The sequence below is a fragment of the Anguilla anguilla genome, chromosome 2 (assembly GCF_013347855.1).
Source record: "Anguilla anguilla isolate fAngAng1 chromosome 2, fAngAng1.pri, whole genome shotgun sequence".
NCBI classification, from domain to species: domain Eukaryota; kingdom Metazoa; phylum Chordata; class Actinopteri; order Anguilliformes; family Anguillidae; genus Anguilla; species Anguilla anguilla.
Genome location: NC_049202.1, coordinates 2,074,239 through 2,088,356, shown reverse-complemented (window position 1 = coordinate 2,088,356; position 14,118 = coordinate 2,074,239). Strand labels below are relative to the sequence as shown.

Here is a 14,118-nt window from a genome sequence, read left to right as displayed (position 1 = left end):
CTGGGGAACCCAACAGAGGAGAGAGAGAGAGAGAGAGAGAGAGCAGGGCCCAAGGGACCGCCGGGGTAAACGGACCTTTATTTACACAACTCAGACAGTTAGCATTAGCATGGCCTTTATTTACACCAGCCAGACAGCCGGGTTAGCGTTAGCCTAGCCTATATTTACACCAGCCAGACAGCTGGGTTAGCGTTAGCCGGGTGTTTATTTACACCAGTCAGACAGCCGGGTTAGCGTTAGCCGGGTGTTTATTTACACCAGTCAGACAGGCGGGTTAGCCAGAACTTCCATCACCAGAACTTCAAGAATGAAATCAGTGTTTGTACATTAAGTTGTATATGTTCTATCTAAAAAGTACTTCAATTTGAGCAACAAAATCAACAAAGGAATACAACTTCTTACAAATCCTTTTTTTAAATTAAATTTAAATTTAAATGTATTTCAGCAAAAGCCAAATTGAGAACAGTATGTAGGAAGCACCTTGTAGAAATATATATATATATATTGGACGGAGTGTAGCACAGTGGGTAAGGAACTGGGCTTGTAACCGAAAGGTTGCAGGTTCGATTCCCAGGTAAGGACACTGCCGTTGTACCCTTGAGCAAGGTATTTAACCGTAATTGCTTCAGTATATATCCAGCTGTATAAATGGATACAATGTAAAATGCTATGTTGTGTAAGTCGCTCTGGATAAGAGCGTCTGCTAAATGCCTGTAATGTAATGTAATATTATATATATTATTATAAAAGGAAGTCGGCTGCAGTTAGATTCCAAGAAAAAAATTAATAAAAAAGCGAGCGCATTGACAAACCTCAGAGTTGTTTCCGAACCACCAGATGTAGGTGACTGTGCCCACCTGGCTCGGCCACAGGACGGCGGTGAGGTTGACTTCTTTATTCTTCACCGCCACAAAGGGGACGGAGAGATGAACGTGTTCCAGCGGACCTGCTCACAACAACACAGGCAAAAATAAAAAATAATTGAAAAAATAATCATTTTATTTTTTATTTGGTACCTGTATTAGCATCTGTGTTGCTTTTCATCCCTGGTCCTGAAAGAGCGATCTGGACCTCACTTCCACATCAGCTGGACTGATTGGCCCGGCTCGACATCCCTGATCGATAAGCCATTATGCGTATGTCTGTCACCCTCAAATTCACACGGGGCGGCCAGTTCACCTCGTCTGATGGCAGGCGGGGCTCACAGGTGAGGTGATGGGAGGCGGGGCTCACAGGTGAGGTGATGGGAGGCGGGGCTCACAGGTGAGGTGATGGGAGGCGGGGCTCACAGGTGAGGTGATGGGAGGCGGGGCTCACAGGTGAGGTGATGGGAGGCGGGACTCACAGGTGAGGTGATGGGAGGCGGGGCTCACAGGTGAGGTGATGGGAGGCGGGGCTCACAGGTGAGGTGATGGGAGGCGGGGCTCACAGGTGAGGTGATGGGAGGCAGGACTCACAGGTGAGGTGATGGGAGGCGGGACTCACAGGTGAGGTGATGGGAGGCGGGGCTCACAGGTGACGGGACGGGAGGCGGGACTCACAGGTGACGTGCAGGTAGAGCACCACGCTGTCGGACCCCAGGCTGTTCTCCCCCGTGGCGGACACCTTGTAGATCCCCACGCTTTTGTAGACGTGCCGGATCCCGTCCTCGATCGAGCTCACGTTGGAGTACGTCACCGCGTTGCCGTCTCCGAAATCCACCGTGATGCTCGTGCGTGAGCCGTCGCCCTGGAAACGGAAACGCTTGCACTGGACACAGAGCGGAGAGGGGCACGAGCGTGTTTTCAACGACCACTGAGGATAACTGCTTAACGCAACCTCTCGCATACATATTCACACGTTTACAAAAGTAAAATGAAACGACGATCATCGTATTCTGCTAATGAATCCTACCTAAAATTCATAATAAGAGAGCAAATAGAACTACAGTGCTCCAGCAACACTGGCAGGCTCACGGAGGACCTCTGCCCCAGGAGAAAATGACTGTTATTCAGGCGGGTAATAGCTTCCTGTAATGGCCAGAGTGTAGCTGTGACTGGAACACGTGCTCCGGGCTGTCCAGGGCGGCCTGAGTCCTGTCTAACGTGTCCGATCTCCTAAACGTCAAACCGTCACCTCCTCCAGGAAGAGCAGGAAGGTGACGTTGCTGCCCAGCGTGGCTGTCAGTCTCCCCTCGCTGGTGACGAGGTGGAGGCCGCGAGGAGCTCGGTTGGGGCACGGCTGCTTCCTGGCGGTGTACTCCTCCATCACTCCCGCCGTGCAGTTATTGGACACAACCTTCCTGTACCTAATGCACGCAAAACACGGCCACACACACACACAGATACCCACGCATGCAAAACACACACACACACACACACATACACCCACACACACACGCATGCAAAACACACACACACACACACATGCAAAACACGGCCATACACAGAAACACACACACACAAACGCACGCAAAACATGCACACACACACACACACACGCATGCAAAACACACACACACACACATACACACACGCATGCAAAACACGGCCATACACAGAAACACACACACACACACACACACACACAAACGCACGCAAAACATGCACACACACACGTGCGCAGGTAGGCAAAACATGCTCATACGCACACACACACGCCCACACACAAGCGCAAAACACGCCCATACACACACACCCATACATGCAAAACACGTAAACACACACACACGAAAAACATGCCCATAAACACACCCCCCCACAACACACACACACGCACAAATTCACGCACAGCAACACACGCGCACACCCCCACACGCGCGCGCACACACACACAAAGAAAAACAAACCACACTTAACATGAATGCTGTGTACGGCATCACCTTCTTCTTTCTTCTCCGTCGTACAGTAAATAGATTTTTAAAAATACAACCATAACAGGATTTAACAAAAACAAAACAAAACAAAAAAAAAAACATGCATTAAGAAATATCAGGTAAATTACAATGCAAACTGCTGGCAGTCAAGCGCCTGTGAAGTTAACGAGGTGAAATTACTCCGTCAATCCACGGAGCCGCACTTCAGAGACATCAGCTGGGGGTAATCAAAACTACAAATTGCTCTCGGTATAATGATACCGGTTCATTGCTGAAAAGCACAATGCAATGGCATGTGAAGCATTAACCTTTGAGTTTTTATTTTAAAAATTCACTTCCAGCAGATGAACACAGCAAGAAATACAAGAAAGTGAAGAAAGAAAACCTATAAAGAAACAAAAGCCTCTTATTCAGTAACAGATATTCTTAAGGTTTAATATCAAACTATACCTTAATATTTAGGGTACTTATTAAAGTAATACAATTTTGTCATAAAGATTGTTATTCACAGTCATAAATGATGGGAACTCATTGACCATTGAAGGAACGATGTTTGCACAATACCTTGAACAGTCAGTGAATGAGAGTCATACTCATTACAGCGTTACTATCAACATAATTTAAACCAGATGTGGACAAAGAGGGCCATGTCAGTTCCTGGTTTTCATGCCAACTTCTTAGTGACTTAATTAGCTAAGAGCTAAGCTAACTAGCTTAGTGGTTAATTAGACCATTGAAGGAACGATGTTTGCACAATACCTTGAACAGTCAGTGAATGAGAGTCATACTCATTACAGCATTACTATCAACATAATTTAAACCAGATGTGGACAAAGAGGGCCATGTCAGTTCCTGGTTTTCATGCATCAGACATTTTAACTACATTTCTCGATAAGCGCGTGAGTGACAGCCGAAGACTGTTCTTGTGCCCCAGCATGAGAAGCTTTACAGTGATCTAATCTACGAGTGAACCAGTGTTGGTAAACGGTAAATGGACTGCATTTATATAGCGCTTTTATCCAAAGCGCTTTACAATTGATGCCTCTCATTCGCCAGAGCAGTTAGGGGTTAGGTGTCTTGCTCAAGGACACTTCGACACGCCCAGGGCGGGGTTTGAACCAGCAACCCTCCGACTGCCAGACAATCGGTCTTACCTCCTGAGCTATGTCGCCCCACAGTGTTGATGTGTACAGTACAGCCAGTTAGCTCACTTAGCCAGGATAACCCATGGAAACACAAACCTACACACACACCGGCCTTTGAAGGACCAGAATTGCCCGCCCCTGACCTAAACTGTGCACTTACCCCGTGCTGTTGAGGAAGCTGTTTCCGATGGTGCAGCTTCTCGACATGGAGGACGGAGCAAACCAGAAGGCTGGAGCGCATTTGCCATCTCTCTGTCTCTCGTACCCGTAATCACTGAAACGATCGGACAGAGACGAGGAACAAAGCTCACATCATGAGGAATATATTTAAGGACAAAATAAATAAATGTAAAAAAAATAATAATAATTTCATCCACATTGGTTTGCGGAAAAAACTTTTGTATCCAAAGCAGCAGGCGTGTTTCCGTATTTGTGAGTATACTGTACAGATCTTCTGCAGGCCAATATGTGTTTTCTAAAAGCCATTACAGGGAGTTAACCACCAAGTAGCCAAATATGAGAACAATTATTTTTTACTAAATATTCCTCATATTTCATTCTTTCACTTTTTACTATGTCTTACAGTGGAGAAAAAAGGCACATAAACATTACCTAGTGAGTAAAATGCGATCACAGTAATGTTTCAATCAAATGCATTACAGTAAGCCAGCTGACACCACGTTACAGTATTATAAACCGCCCCCCACCCACCCCCCTCCCCCCGACTCGAGCTCCATTCATAACACAATCATAAGCCGTCAATGCAACCCCCCCAGTTCCAGTTGATATGCATCATGTAGCTTTAAATAATAGACTTTACTCAGGCTAATGCCATGTTTGCCATACAGTAGCTTCTTCTACCTTAAACCTGGACACGCTAGAGCTCTACAGTGGAGCAGCTAACGACAGGCACAGCATAAAAGCTTTAATTGCTCGGATGAGTCGATGCTGATGAGATGTTTTGTACATCATAGCGGCGAGAAGCTAGGCTTCATCCTAATCCGGGCCTTAGAGCCAATTACATTCATAATCCAGCCGCTGACTGTGACATCACTGCTAGTGCGCTGAACGACAGAGATTGATGAGTCTGATATTTTCACAAATCCTGATGCGTGTCAATTATAAAAAAGCAGCGCTGGTCCAGGACAGCTTTGAGTTGTGATATTCTACGAAGCCGTCTTTTAAAGGTTCCGGCTTTCAATCTGGACAGGTGTTGGAAGAAGACCGCTGAACAGAATATCTTAAAGGAACAAAATACACTGGGTTAACACACACACACACACGCACACGCACGCGCACGCGCACACACACACACACACAAATATTATACAGCATTACAGTATCGTGAGGACACCCACAGAAAGCAACCGGAGTTGTTTGTACTAAAATTAAAAAGCAATAAAGCTGTACTTTTCTTGAAATGATGGGAACAAATTACACCAATTACTAGTGCATGCATATGTATGCGCAGCAGTGCAGTGGTTTTTAATGAAAGCTATTAAAAAGCAGATTTATTACTAATATAAGTCACTTTCTAAATAGCCACATACTTATGGGAACACATATTTGAGGATCTTCATACATGGCATCAATAATTCTATTAATGTGAAAAATGTGGAAGAAATGATTGCAGAAAAGAGTTTTCAGAGAATACACTTACAGGAAAAACTATGGCAGCAATGGAAAGATCGCAGAGTTATGCAGCTGACTGGTTTATTTAGCAAACACAGCCTCTAAGTGGATCCACAAAAATCCCAGGACTTCTGAGAGGGAGCATGACGGTGAACATATCCATGACGGTGATCTTCCTATTTTTTTATTTATTCATTCATTTTTCCACTGCACAGCGATGGTTTAATGGTTGTCCAATTGTTACTATTTGGTGAGCAATTCAGTTAGCGGAAATCCGCGCCTGGCCTCTGTTATTATACATATATATATATACTGCTACCTGAATACAAACGCTTTCGAATCACATTTGCAACAGTTAACACGGCTACAGCAGAGAAATCCATCTTTATTCCTCTGTGGGATTAGCCGCACCTTCCCTTCCCCCGCACACTTTCCGGGGGAGAGCTCTGTCATAATACAGTCTGGGATGTCTGCACTTCCCAGCATATTCTGCTTTTCCAACCGTTCGCCCCAGACTGTTCCTTTATCAGGACACCGTTTTCTGACACTAATTCAACGGTCTCCTTCCAGGTGCCCCTGAATTCACCTTTTTCTGAAGGTCTGGGCGGAGCTCGGTATCAATTAAAAATCTTTATTCCACTCGTATGTTTGTTTTTGAGAGCTCGACTGCAAAGCGGTCAGACTTTTGTCAGTTGTGCTTCCATGTTTAACTCACAAAGGAACAGCGGGAGTGAAGAGGACTCAGGACATGCAGCAGCGTGCTTGAAATAGCACCCCGTCCCAACGTCTTTTTGTACGTCGGATAAAAGCGTCTGCCAAATAAATGTAATGTAATGTAATGTCCCTTCATAACCTTAGCTGAGGTGGTGGACGCGGACGAAGTGTCAAACAGAAAGATCCTTCACAACGCATCACCAGAACTGGTCTCTGTACCCGAAACACACCGTCCGCCGGCGAGCTCACCACTCAAAGTCGGACTCGGTGCATTCGCACGGCTCTGACGTAATGGCCACCGAGCTGTCCTTGCCCATGACGCATCTGGCGATGGGCTTGAGTTTCTTGTAGATCCTCTTAACTCCCATGATGCAAGGCTCACCCTGCAATCACACGTCAAAGACATTTATTTAGAAAGCGTCATCTCCGCCAATTTAGGCGCATACGTAGCATCATAAACAATTTGAAGTAATGCTTTCTACAAATGCTTCTTCATAAGAGCTGCACACGTGTAATTAGGTACAGCGTTACTAAGGGAGGGGAGGAGTCCGTTGTGGGCGGAGTCTGGAGCCTCACGAGCCGATGTGTAATTGGGTACAGCGTTGGTGAGAAAGGGGAGGAGTCCACTGTGGGCGGGGTCAATCTGGCACATGCAGCCGGAAAGCCAGCAGTGTGTCATGTGCTTTAGTGTGGCATTGGGGGCCATGAATTATGACGTTATTATCATTCAATAACTGTTCAATGAGCAACATCGCAGGGGGAGGGGTTAAAAACAGCCCCCACCCGATCGTGCAGGTGCCACGTCTGGTAATCCCCCTCCATGCATCTTCTGTTGAAAATGGACCTGAAGTCAATTTTGACCAGTTGCCACTCGGACCGATGACTGAAATGGCCAAAGATTCTGTGGAAAAAATAAATACACAAATAAAAATTACGATTAAAAAAATACATTGCATGATGTCCAAATTATTCTTAGCTTGAAATAAATCCAACAAGTACCAGACAATAAACATACAAATCAGAATAAATATAAATAAAAAATGAAGAAATGTATACAATTAACGGTCTAATCCCTTCGATGAAACAACTTTAATAGCCTTTTCCAGCCTTTGATGCTGTAACTCAGATCTCGATAAAACAGTCATCTTCTGCTTTCAAAGTCGCGCACCGATCGTCACTCGAAATTACACCCTGCAATTTCGCCAGTCCTCTTTCTCAGCAGACGTCAAAGGAGCAGAAATGGGCGCCAGTGTGGGACTGAGCGCGTGTCACTCACACAAACATGGCCGCTCAGAGGCGAGAGAAGGCTGCTGCTGATCGAGGCCTTCATTAGACAGGCGAACCCGCTGCAGGAACTTCCTCCTGTCTGATGAAGACGCACGCCAGCCGTCCCTTTTTCACAAGCGCTCTCGTTAGCTCGTGCGATTTCCCGACAGAAGAGCGTTTGTCATCGTCCCGAGCGGTGATTTACGGCTCGACGCCGCCGCCAGAACAATCCCGCGCTCCACAATCTGTGATTAGTTTGCTTGGTGTGGGCAGTGTTGAATATTGACAGTGTGACTGCAGCACAAATTAATCTGATTCAAATGGCCACATCCTGTCCTGTCTCAATGCACCATTTACTATTCCCTATTCCACCTAATGCTGACAGGTTTATCCCCACAGATTCAACAGATATATATATATATATACACACACACACACACACACAAACACTCTGGCCATATACATAATTGCACCATAATTGCAATTGGTACGGCTTTAAAAGTATGATTCTCGTCAGTGTTTGGACGTTGAGCAGTAAGTCACGGCACAGACACGCTTTGGCAGAACACACACGGTGATCACACCGCATCACATAGAGGAAGTTAAGCTGGGGTCTTGGCAAAGGACACCGTCGGGGCGGCCAGACCTCCAATTTGTATGCAGAGTTTTCCCCTCTGAGAGCAATCGCTTCCTCTCGCGAAAAAGGGAATGGAAATAATTTGCCCGACTTGTTTTGGCCACAGAGCATTTATTTGGGAAAAAGGGGGGAAGCGCTGTGCACATTCAGTTCAAAGAGTGTAATAAGCAATCTGGCCTGGCCAGCCACAACCTGCAATGACTGTGGATCTATGAGGCAATTATACTTCAATGCAGCGAGGATGCAGAGCATATTTTTTGAAGCTTGCGCCCTCTGCTGGCGAAGAATGGAATCATCCAAGTACTGACAGAAATTCAGTGTGCCACAAAGATAACAGTGAACTCAGCATTGAGCCCCTTTCTGTTAAACCAAACGATTCAGCAGTTTGAAGAATCAGCGCGGCGTTGAACAATAATTATTTTGGTTCGTCGGTCCAATTCCACGAGTTAATGATGTGTCAAATGCTGCATGTGTACACGCGTTTTCTTTGTGTGCACAGGAACGGGCTTCTTAGATCACATGCAAATCCTTATAATAAGGATAATAAATTACTTTCCAAGAATTTCCTTTCTCCATCCGATGCTGATTCATGAGCACCTTTCACTGTGGTTTTCAAAACCGCTCCTGATACGGTCACAGGCGTAAACTGCAGCGCTGATCTCCACTGATCAGAAGGCTCCCAGAGCCTGTTTTGATCTACGAGCTCCAGAAGCTCGTTTTTTTTATTAGCAGAAGGAAAATAGTCAACAGAAGCTTTTACCCCCCTTACACACACACTAAACACACAGACACTCTCACATGCATTTTGCAGTATTTAGTACTGAGAGGACATACAGTATATTGTTCAGACCCCAAAAAAAACCTCTTTAAAAAAACATGCGCACATTCTTCAAAAATTAAACTGAGAAGTTTTATTTGAAAGCACTTAGCATTCTCATTTCATTTTGTACCACATCATTTTCAGGTTGACAGGGAAGAGACCAGTAGGGAGGACCAAAGAGCTTCAACTAGAGAAGAAAACCACAATAATTTTAGGGGTAAATTCCCTTTAAACTCAATTCAGAGGATATGAATTAAGACCCAATTAACCAAAATAAATAAATAAATAAATAAATAAATAAACCTATTGGCATTTTGGGCATTTTTCCAGTTCACTAATTAATCCTGAATTGACTGGACTGAAATATAATATTGACTCCAAGCCTGACGCAGTGTAATTGAGCATGTTAACTGTTAGTTAAACCATAATTAGAAAGTGTTTCATACAGATGCAATAAATAAACAGTTCACATTTTAAGAAATAACTGCTACATCAGTCTAAACGGTTAATAGCCAGACCATACTCAAGGTAGTAAATGGCATAGTTGAAAATAGATGACAGAATACAGGTTGCAGTGCCCAACCACCAGCATTAAAATATAAATCACTGCCATCCTCACACTGAATTGAGACATATTCTTGGGTCTCTGTGGGTGCGTTTTTATTCCAGCGAACCCTGAGAGACTTTTTTTTCTATGCTGCTGCATGTTCATTCTGTCATGAGCTCTTATGTCAACACAGTCTACACATACAGTAATATTTTTCAGATCCAAACTAAATAAATAAAATTGCATGTACACGCTGTCACATGCGAATGAGCACGTTGCTGTCACACAGTCATGCAGTACAGGAAGAGAAATGAGACCTTAGCTCACATTTCACCTGTGTGAAGCTTTAACCCTTTAAGGTGTGAGGTCACAAGTGTGTGATTATGTGATTAGAATGTTCTTAACTGAACATTCTAATGCTGATGTCACAATCACTGCTGGGAACTGAAATCAAAGGAGTTCTAGAACACTGACTTAGAATTCTGGGGATAAAAAAAACCTTCCAGGAAACCTACAAAGGGTGAATGAACTTCACTCACGTCATAATGAGCGTTTCTTCCCCCGGCTCCCCCAGAACTCCGTCCACGAAGAGGGGGGTGGAGGTGAAACTGTACTTACTCCACTGACGCCCTTCATCAAAGCTGAGCCTGCAGGACAGGGAGCCAAGGGATTACAGAGCAGCTCACTCAGGACATGAACTCTACCAGCGGAGACATCACGATGAAGCTGCTCTCTTCGTGCCTTCAAACGTTTCAAGATCGCTTTTGAACATGATATTTGAAATGTAGGAATAATAAAAAATAATACATTTAGTTATATAGGATATTTCATACAGAAATGCAGCTCAAAGTTCTTGGTAGAAAGAACAAAACAACAATGCATGCATACATATATACATCAAGTTTAAAAAAATATTACTAATAAAATAGGATTTAGAGAATATATCACTCAATCAAAAAAAAAAAATACATATATAAAGTACAATAAAATGTAAATGTACAGCATAAAAAGCATAAAGCAGAATAAAAGAATGAACAATTAATAAAATAATTAAAAGTCTGCTCTGCTGTTGTGTGGTGTGAGAGCGTACCATAGTATAGAAACAAACTGTGACTCCTGTGGTTCAGAAGGGAAATACTGCACCAGCAATTCATTATTATGAATTACATATAAACGAATTGGATACTGCTGAGAGTGTTAGAGAATGGATTCAATTCAAGTAAATTAATGCAATAAGTACAATAATTCTGACAAGCTGTGACCCAGTTAATCCCATTCCGTGAGCATGAATGACAGTAACACTATTAATAACCTGCAACCGTGCACACGTGTGTAATACAAATATCATTAATTTCATAAATGTGACAGTACCAGAGGTGCCGGATGGGCAGGGGTGTGTGTCTGATCGCCACGAGAGCTCCACCTTGGTCCAGGTAGAGCACACTGTACTCCTCATCAAAGATCTGAAAGACAAGAGAGAGAGAGAGAAAGCCATGACATCCAAAATGGTGGGCGATGAGACTGAATGTCACCGCCGGTGGGTGGGATCATGGCCAATCACGTGCCTCCGGACAGCGAGGGCGCAGTCTGGATTCAACCACAGGCCACAGGGCCCCATCCACAAGAACCATGCATTAAACAAGACCAAAAACAACATTCTGAGCAGGTTATGCTGCTATCAACTCATAAACAATACATGGCAACCCAGCAGGCCCTGCCCTAGTACATGCAGGAGCTGAGGCGGTATTGATTTGGACAGGGTATATTGAATGCGCCAACATCTACCTGGGAGTGTGCCTTCCCAGAACTGGGCCTCGCTGATGAAATGTGATGTTCATTTCAATCTTTAAAACACGAAACATTCGCTCCAAGCCGCCGTTTCACAAAAAGACCACACACCACTTCCTTGTGTCAGGATCAATTGCTGACGCCCAGTCAGCCCCGCGTGTTCACAGATGAGTCTTTCACAGATGAGTCTTTCACCGGGACTTTCGTTAGGATTAATAAAGCCAAACGATAAACAAAGAATTGTTTGATGACCCTGTGACCTCGCTGTCAGGCACCAGCTCACGTGTGGCAAATTAATGTGAAACCACAAAGCAAAAGGACAGCAAATGTATTTCATAAAGACAAGAAACAGCACGTCCAATTTCAGTTCCATGTTATAGAGCTCATGTTAATCTGAACCTTGAAAAAATTAAAATTAAAAATGCGCACTGATGACGTGTCAAGTCATGCTCTCCACCCCTCCCCCCGCCCACTACCGCCCCCCCCGCCCCCGCCCCCGCCCTAACACACCTGAAATGTAAAACCGTTGAAACCTGCGGGTTAATTATTCTTTCTGACTACACATCGGACAAAAATTCACACCACACTCGGCACGGTCGAACTTTGTCACATCAATTTCCCATTAATTGCTTTCAATCTACCTTTTTAATTAGATACAAGCCCCGCAAATTAAAATTACACAACGTCAAACCGAAGGAGAGGCCCACCCACCGGCGTCATACGCAGCGCTGAATCCAATTAGTCTGGAGATCTCATTTGATTAACCACAGTAAACCAGCGCTCTGTGAATTACGACTTCTAAAGATATTATCCATCTCCAGGTTAATCTTATAGAGCCATAATTAACCCCCCCTCCCCCGCTCTCAAACGAGCCCAGCTGTCCGCTCTTACCTGTCTCCAGGTGTTCCCGGCGTCTGAAGTTATGAACATGCTGACGTTGGTGGTGGTCAGCTCCGCACCGATGCACCCTGGGGAGGGGGAGGAGGAGGGGGGAGGGGGGAAGGCCGGTCTGAGCTCACACCACCAATTAGAGCCACACGGACAGGTAAACAAGGTGAGTGAGAGCAGCGGAGGGAACCCAGCTAAGGGGCGCCACTTAAAAGCTGCAATAGGCCAGCGTTTGAGCAGACTGAGTGTAAAAGCTGCAATAGGTCAGCGTTTGAGGAGACTGATTGTAAAAGCTGCAATAGGTCAGCGTTTGAGCAGACTGACTGTAAAAGCTGCAATAGGTCAGCGTTTGAGCAGACTGATTGTAAAAGCTGCAATAGGTCAGCGTTTGAGCAGACTGACTGTAAAAGCTGCAATAGGTCAGCGTTTGAGCAGACTGATTGTAAAAGCTGCAACAGGTCAGTGTTTGAGCAGACTGAGTGTAAAAGCTGCAATAGGTCAGCGTTTGAGCAGACTGATTGTAAAAGCTGCAACAGGTCAGCGTTTGAGCAGACTGAGTGTAAAAGCTGCAATAGGTCAGCGTTTGAGCAGACTGACTGTAAAAGCTGCAACAGGTCAGCGTTTGAGCAGACTGAGTGTAAAAGCTGCAATAGGTCAGCGTTTGAGCAGACTGATTGTAAAAGCTGCAATAGGTCAGCGTTTGAGCAGACTGATTGTAAAAGCTGCAATAGATTTGAACTGAATTCAAATTAAGTAAATAAAAAAACTATTAACAAAAAAATGATCTAATAAAGTGCTGAATTACTCATTTTTTTGGCTATGATATAAACGTACCCCACAGATACATGCACGGACATAAACGGCGCTGCTCCAGGAGGGACCACCGTTAGTCCTGGAGAGCCGCAGAGCCTGCAGGTCTGTGATGTTCCTGTGCTTAGCACTTAAATAGCAGTTAGATATCTCACCTAATCCTCGGCTCTTAATTGGCTTGCGGAAGGTGAAAAGTGAAAACGAAAGCCAGAAGTCGCCGTGGTTCTCCAGGACCAGCGAGGTCCACCCCCTGAAGCAACCGCATCGCGAAAACATCGGCTCCGCGCTGACAAGCTAAATGACTGGACGCTTTATTTTCCAACAGCGAGACTGGGTCTCCGTGGGAGCCTTTAATTCGGACTTGATTGATCCTCGCAGATTTTAAAAAATGCGGCAATCGCTTTTCGGTTCATCACCGGAATAAACATTTTCAGACAAACGGGGGGCCGCGGGGCGGCCGATTAGGAAAATGGTAAATGGAACTTAAGTGCAGCGGAAGTGCTCTCCATCCCCTCGGCCCCTGGAGTGTCTCTTGAGCAGCACTTATCTAATCCGGCCCGGCGGAGGTTCGCATGGGAAGAGACGCGGTGAGCGGACTAGCGCTAGCGTGCAACTAGCGCGCGCGCGCGCCGCGAGAAAGCTCCGCCCTGAGCGAGAGGCGAAATCTGAGAAACTGCACGTGAGAACGACTGTGAAAGAGAAAAAAAAAAAAAAATTCTTTGCATCACAATAAATAATAATAATGGTGCCAAAAAAGAAGCCGCCTGTCCCGGATTTAATTCCTGCGAGCGCCTTATCATTTCACGCACAGCGAGCGCGGGGTTCGCCGGCTGTGTCAGGTTCGGCACTGCCGATAATTAATGCTCTGGGCGGACCGGACGGGGGCACATTAATTCTACTGCGCCCTCGTAGTTAGCGGCAACCATCTGTCATCAGGCATACCTAGACACATGAAACCTGGACAGGAGACTCTCAAAGGCAACGGCAGTTAAAATGAATTAAAACGGACATTTTAAA

General features: G+C 45.1%; 1 protein-coding gene across 3 annotated transcripts in view; it reads right to left on the bottom strand.

Moving 5' to 3' along the window:
* Positions 1-14,118, bottom strand: part of LOC118221866 (VPS10 domain-containing receptor SorCS1) — a 140,405-nt gene that overhangs the window by 11,733 nt on the left and 114,554 nt on the right. For all 3 annotated transcript variants that reach the window (XR_004764192.1, XM_035407282.1, XM_035407283.1), the window contains exons 12-20: positions 12,295-12,371; positions 10,987-11,078; positions 10,155-10,262; positions 7,129-7,246; positions 6,595-6,728; positions 4,160-4,273; positions 2,116-2,287; positions 1,542-1,728; positions 813-946 (exon numbers count right to left, since the gene is read on the bottom strand). Coding sequence is in view for 2 of the 3 variants with exons in the window: in XM_035407282.1 (XP_035263173.1) it covers positions 813-946; positions 1,542-1,728; positions 2,116-2,287; positions 4,160-4,273; positions 6,595-6,728; positions 7,129-7,246; positions 10,155-10,262; positions 10,987-11,078; positions 12,295-12,371 (1,136 nt within the window). In the remaining variant the exon portion in view is untranslated. The remainder of the gene's footprint in view (positions 1-812; positions 947-1,541; positions 1,729-2,115; positions 2,288-4,159; positions 4,274-6,594; positions 6,729-7,128; positions 7,247-10,154; positions 10,263-10,986; positions 11,079-12,294; positions 12,372-14,118) is intronic.